This window comes from Egretta garzetta, unplaced genomic scaffold (assembly GCF_000687185.1).
Source record: "Egretta garzetta isolate BGI_Z169 unplaced genomic scaffold, ASM68718v1 scaffold326, whole genome shotgun sequence".
In the NCBI taxonomy this organism is placed as follows: domain Eukaryota; kingdom Metazoa; phylum Chordata; class Aves; order Pelecaniformes; family Ardeidae; genus Egretta; species Egretta garzetta.
This window is the reverse complement of record NW_009260026.1, coordinates 1556456-1561934: the sequence shown is the minus strand read 5'-3', so window position 1 is coordinate 1561934 and position 5479 is coordinate 1556456. Positions and strand designations below refer to the sequence as shown.

Below are 5479 nucleotides of genomic sequence, written 5' to 3'. Positions count from 1 at the left end.
GACTGTGATGTCAATGAAATAGCCGTTTTCTGCAGAGCTTCCACTCCCTTCTCTTCACTATAAGTAAGATGCAGAGGGACAAATAAAACTGCTTTCTACTCCAGTGAAGCTTGGGTAATTGTATCAGCGGTTAGTTTGTCCCATTGAATAGCATCAGGTTTACCTGGGCAGTTTTGTCCACTTTTTATATTCAAGTGAAAGTGTTTCAGCTAGAGTGAAGCTTACACTGTTCTAACACCCCTTGATGAAAAGAGCTAGGTAGCAACTATGCTTGCCCCTATAAGGAGAAATAGCAACCAAAATCCAAACTGCTCCTTTGTTACGGTATATCCAACAAAGTATATTTGGGCTATTTGCTTGTTTATTTATACAGATAAATAAAACTAGGTGGAAAACTTTTATTGGGTTAGTTTTCCCACAGAACATATTAACAGCTGAAAATGTCAGTGTTATTTTTTTTTCTGCATTATGCAACCAGCTCTATAAATAAATAGATGAATCCAAATAATGATGAGGATCTGTTTTCAAAGGAATTGCCTCCATCTATTGAATCCATCCTTAAGCAAATGAGTTTACTTTGAGACTGTTGCTAAATTTTTCAAGGACCGGAGATAACAACTGAGGATTAATCATTCTACCACTTGCATGGCCTGCAGTATCTTGAGATATCATTAAATACTCATCAGATCTTGCATTTTAGTTTCCTCCATTTTTAGGTCATGAAGTTTCCATTGCAATTTTGTTTTCAAATATTAACTGTTCCTAGAGATACCATGTGATCTTTCATGTGCAGGGCTTGATTTGTTTGTAGGATGGATGACGGTCGCCTCTTAGATTATCTAATGAACCATGATGAACTTATGGAGGAAAAAGTGGCTTTCTATATAAGAGACACAATGGAAGCCTTGCAGTATCTGCACAATTGCAGAGTGGCTCACTTAGACATAAAGGTAAGAAGAAAAGAGAATGATGCTATTATTCAGTGCCCTGGTACAGAGAGTTCCCAGCTGCACAGACAGGGAGGAGGTGCAGTCTCTACCCCAAAGAGACGATCACTGAATGGGCAAGCACTGTCTTTCAGGCCGGTTGACCAGAGAAAGGACTTACTGACCTGCAGCATGAGGTCTTTTTCTTCCTTCAGACAAGAGATGCACCTATTTCCTTGATTCAGTGGTTTGTTCTCGAGGTCCTTCTGGAAGAGGGATTTAATGAAGGAGAAGGAGGATGTGTGATACAAGAGTGAGATGACGCTAGCACCTGAGTGAAGGGGAGTTAGATAAATCCACAGGGTATGGTTTGGGCTCACGCCTGTACCAACTTAGCTACCAAGCTTCCTGAGCAGAGCTGGTCTGTGGCCAGGCCACTCAGAGCAGGCCAGAAGGAGCACAAGTCTCCCTCACATCAGCAGCAGTGCCCTGGAGAGCCCAAAGCGAAGGGAGGGGAGGGTGCAGGGGAGCAGGAGGTGGGGAGGTCTGGCAGGGGCAAAGGAAAGCAGCACACTGCATTGTGCTGCAGAGCCTGAGAGGGGAACAGGGTGGCAAATACGCCCAGGGAGAGGTTCAGAGGAAGAACAAGCTGCATTGTCGAGATGAAATTCAGGCATTCTCTAATGTCACGCTCAGATTAGCACAGCTCGTACCTCCTTTTGTTAGCGCACGTGGCAGGAGGCACTGTACTGTCCTGGATTTGGCATTGTAGCTGTCCTCACCAACATCCCACTTATCTTGGATGGCAGAGAATTAGCAATTGAAGTTGTGATCAAGTGTTTTGGGTTTTGTGATCTGCAACATTGGTTCTCATTGCCAGGGATATCAGATAACCTATAATTTTTTTGCAGACTTAAATGCCAATTAAAAATGGAGAATGAGAGATGAATGTAACTTTCTTGTATAGTGGACAATCCAGCTCCAGGGAGGTCTCTCTTCAACTCTCCAGCCCCCAGGCATGTCAGATGAAGTGATGCTTTCATTCTTCTGCTGCCTACTACCACTACAAAAAAAAAAGATTCCTTTTGTACAGTACCTTATGTGAGCATTTGTCCCAAAAGGCTAAATCATCCTGGTTTCTTTCAGTAAGATTGTTTGTATTTTCTGCTGTATTTATAGGACCTGTCAAAAAGTAGGTATCACTTGGAGGTAAGAAACTGCACTGAATTCTCTATCTGATTGTAAGATACTTCCCAGAAACAAGGTGGGAAGCCAATTTTCTGTGACCTATTTACAGTTCTCCTGAATGAGGGATGCTAAATAAAGCACCTTCTGTTGCTAAGTGGGAAGCAGGAGATGCATTGGTGGTGACAGCAGACCTTGCCATGGACTGCCTTGTCCCAGGATCCTGCTCAGGAATGTGTTGGTTTTGTTGATGCAGACTGCACAAGAGAAGAGCAAGCGAAGAGATTTGAACAGCAGTGTAGTGAACTTTGCTTTATATAGAGAGAGCAATGAGGCAGCAGTAAAATATGCATGAGGATGAGGGGCTATAGGATAGAAAAGTGAGTCAAGAGAGAGTGCAAGAAGTAAATTCAGAAATCATCTCAGAGCCAACGAAGGAAGCAAAATCCATGTTGAGTCCCCAGAGCAGAGTGCATAGGCAATGCTCAGCATCTTCCACTGAGAGAGAGATCTTAAATACAACAGAGTTGGTAAAACAGAGGGAAAGCCAGCTGGGATGAAATATAATTGCACTCTGGCTTGGAAGGCATGATTGTGTGCTGGTGTTTATAAGGGAACACTGGCAGCTCCATCCATGTCAACTGACAGCAACAGTAATGGCACCAGAGTCCCTCCCAGGATATGTGGTAGCGGGAGCAAAGTTGAGCATTTACTTCATTAAGAACATTTCTGCTACAAGTAACACACATTTATGTAGCCAGTTGTCATGTAAAGAAATGGAATCTAGACAAACTGATCAGAGAGACACAAGTTTTAAAAAAATCTGTCAGTGCTCTTAATCTGCAGAGATTAGTTTGGGAAAATAAACTGTGAGTATTTGGGACAAAGCGCAAAATCCCAGTGTGTTGCCCTAGTGCAAAAGAGGATGTTGTCATGTGCAACTTCAGCATCGATCTGAATTTACAGCAGTGCAAACAGCAGCTGGGCTGGTTCCTTCTCATTCATTCTCCTGATCTGTGCTTCACACATCTGATTAAATGCGAGTTTTGATTGGCTATTAAGCCTAAATGAAATCTACACATTTTATTTGAGAAAGTATAATATAATTCATTTTTTGTTATCCTTTCAACAGCCAGAAAATCTGCTCATTGATTTAAGAATCCCGGTACCTCGTGTCAAGATTATTGACTTGGAAGATGCAGTTCAGATCACAGGTCATTACCACATCCACCACCTCCTCGGAAACCCAGAGTTTGCAGCTCCTGAAGTTATCCAAGGCCTTCCTGTCTCCTTGAGCACGGATATCTGGAGCATCGGGGTCCTCACCTATGTCATGTTAAGTGGTGTCTCTCCATTCCTGGATGAAAGCAAAGAGGAGACTTGTATCAATGTGTGCAGAGTAGATTTCAGCTTCCCGCCCGAGTACTTCTCTGACGTGAGTCATGCCGCCAGGGATTTCATCAATGTTATCCTCCAGGAAGACTTCAGGAGAAGGCCAACGGCAGCCACTTGTTTACAGCATCCGTGGCTGCAACCACACAATGGCAGCTATTCCAAGATCCCACTGGATACCTCTCGCTTGGCTTCCTTCATCGAGCGCCGCAGGCACCAGTACGACGTGCACCCGGTCCCCAGCGTCAAGAGTTTCCTGATGAGCAGGCTGAACCCAGGCACGTAATGCCTCCATCCCTGGGGTCCTACACTGCTGGTCCTGAGGCAAGGCGCAGGGAAGCGAGCAGGCACAAAGCAGATCTGTCTGTACATAGTTCCGTATTCAGCGTTTGCATTTCACGTGGCTTCCCCAGCTGCAGGGTACAATTCGTTGCGGAGGTGGCAGTACCTGCCCAGTTCCTCGGGACCGAAGCAAAGGGGGTAACGGCGGCAGGTACCCGCTCCCTCCCCTTGGTGGGCTCCTCTTGGGACAGCTGGTATTGTCACATCCACATCTAAAAAGGACTTGCGGGAAGCAAACACCAACTGGAAACGAGAGCCAAAATTGCAGTTGCCTTAATCTTTGTGAGGCAGCCTTATGAGAAATCCTCTTGATCTTGCTGAACTGATTTCAAAATGTACGAGAGATTAGGAGTAGGATAGTTGGGGGGGAGTAAGACTAGGCTGACCTTAGCATGTACTGCAGAACTGGACTGAAGTCGGGTTTTGCTGAAATCATTGCAAGCCTGCTCCAGGTTAACAGATGGATTTTGCATGCCTCATACGCCTGGGTCTGCCATGATTTCAGTGGGGACCCTCCCTGCGTAGGACATGCAAGATCAGGCCCTAGTCACGGCTGGATCAGCTTCCGTGGTGGCGTGGCTTAGATACACTCTCGTTGCGTGGTAGTGCTCAGACCAAAATTCCCCGTTAATCCTTGGGCTTTCTGCTGTGTCAAGTCAACATGCAGTACTTTTCGGAGCTACAATTAAGGCAATGAATTCATTGGAGCATACGGCTAGTTTTGACTAAGCACAATGGGACTATGATGGGTTTTTTAAAAGCATTTTATACACACTGTACAGAAATCTTTTGCAAAACCTGTGCATTGAGAAAAGGCTGTGTCCAATTTTTGCAGTATCTGTAAACTAGACGATGAAGATGAAGACAATTTTTTCTATCACAGGTTTTCAGTATACATATATTGTATCATATATATAAATATATATATATAAAGGATCCTGTTCCATTTCTAGCTTTGGAATTGCTTGGCCCAAAGTCCATCTAAGCCTTTCAGAGTGCAGTAGGAGTGGTGAGTTCATCCTTGTGCTTACAGCTTGAAAAACGTTTTCAGTGTTTAAAGTATGTCATTTGTTTCATTTCCAAACTTGTAAATATCTCTCAGCTGCCGTTAGCACCTCATCACCAAAGCATTTGTGAGGATATTTTTATGTCCAAAGCCTAATTTGTAATAAAATAAAAAAATATTCATAATTAAAACATTTCTCTCTTGCAAGCCAAGTTGCAACATCATCATGTTGATGTTACAGTGATGGAGCCAGCCTTAAGCATAAACCAACGCAGGGAGTCTGCAGTGACAAATCAGCAGTTCGTAGGCTGGCCAATCTTCCTCTCTAGCAGTGGGACTGGGAGGGGAAACACCTCCCCAACTGGTGCTTCCCCGTCCTGCTGCCGCACCGCACCATAAAACTACAGCTTTGTACGGTTATGATCAAAGAGATTTTTTTTCCCCCCCTGGCATGTGAGGGCTTTGTCTCAGTGCTGAGTGCCATTGCCATGCCTGTAATAGAAAATGTCAGTTGTTACCAAAGGTTTTCCTACAGAAAAGGGCTTGATTTGACCATGTGTGCTCAGTACAGACGCTCTTGTAAGGGCAAGAGTCAAATGTAATTTACCATCCAAGTACTGCACTGTGA

At 44.2% G+C, this 5479-nt stretch overlaps 1 protein-coding gene across 1 annotated transcript in view; it reads left to right on the top strand.

The window, feature by feature from the left end:
• The window catches only part of KALRN (kalirin RhoGEF kinase), a 363097-nt gene extending 358389 nt beyond the window's left edge, over window positions 1-4708 (top strand). Inside the window, exons 60-61 of the mRNA XM_035896306.1 lie at window positions 812-950; window positions 3244-4708. Coding sequence (XP_035752199.1) covers window positions 812-950; window positions 3244-3789 — 685 coding nt within the window. The 3' untranslated portion in view covers window positions 3790-4708. The remainder of the gene's footprint in view (window positions 1-811; window positions 951-3243) is intronic.
• The last annotated feature ends 771 nt before the right edge of the window (window positions 4709-5479 follow it).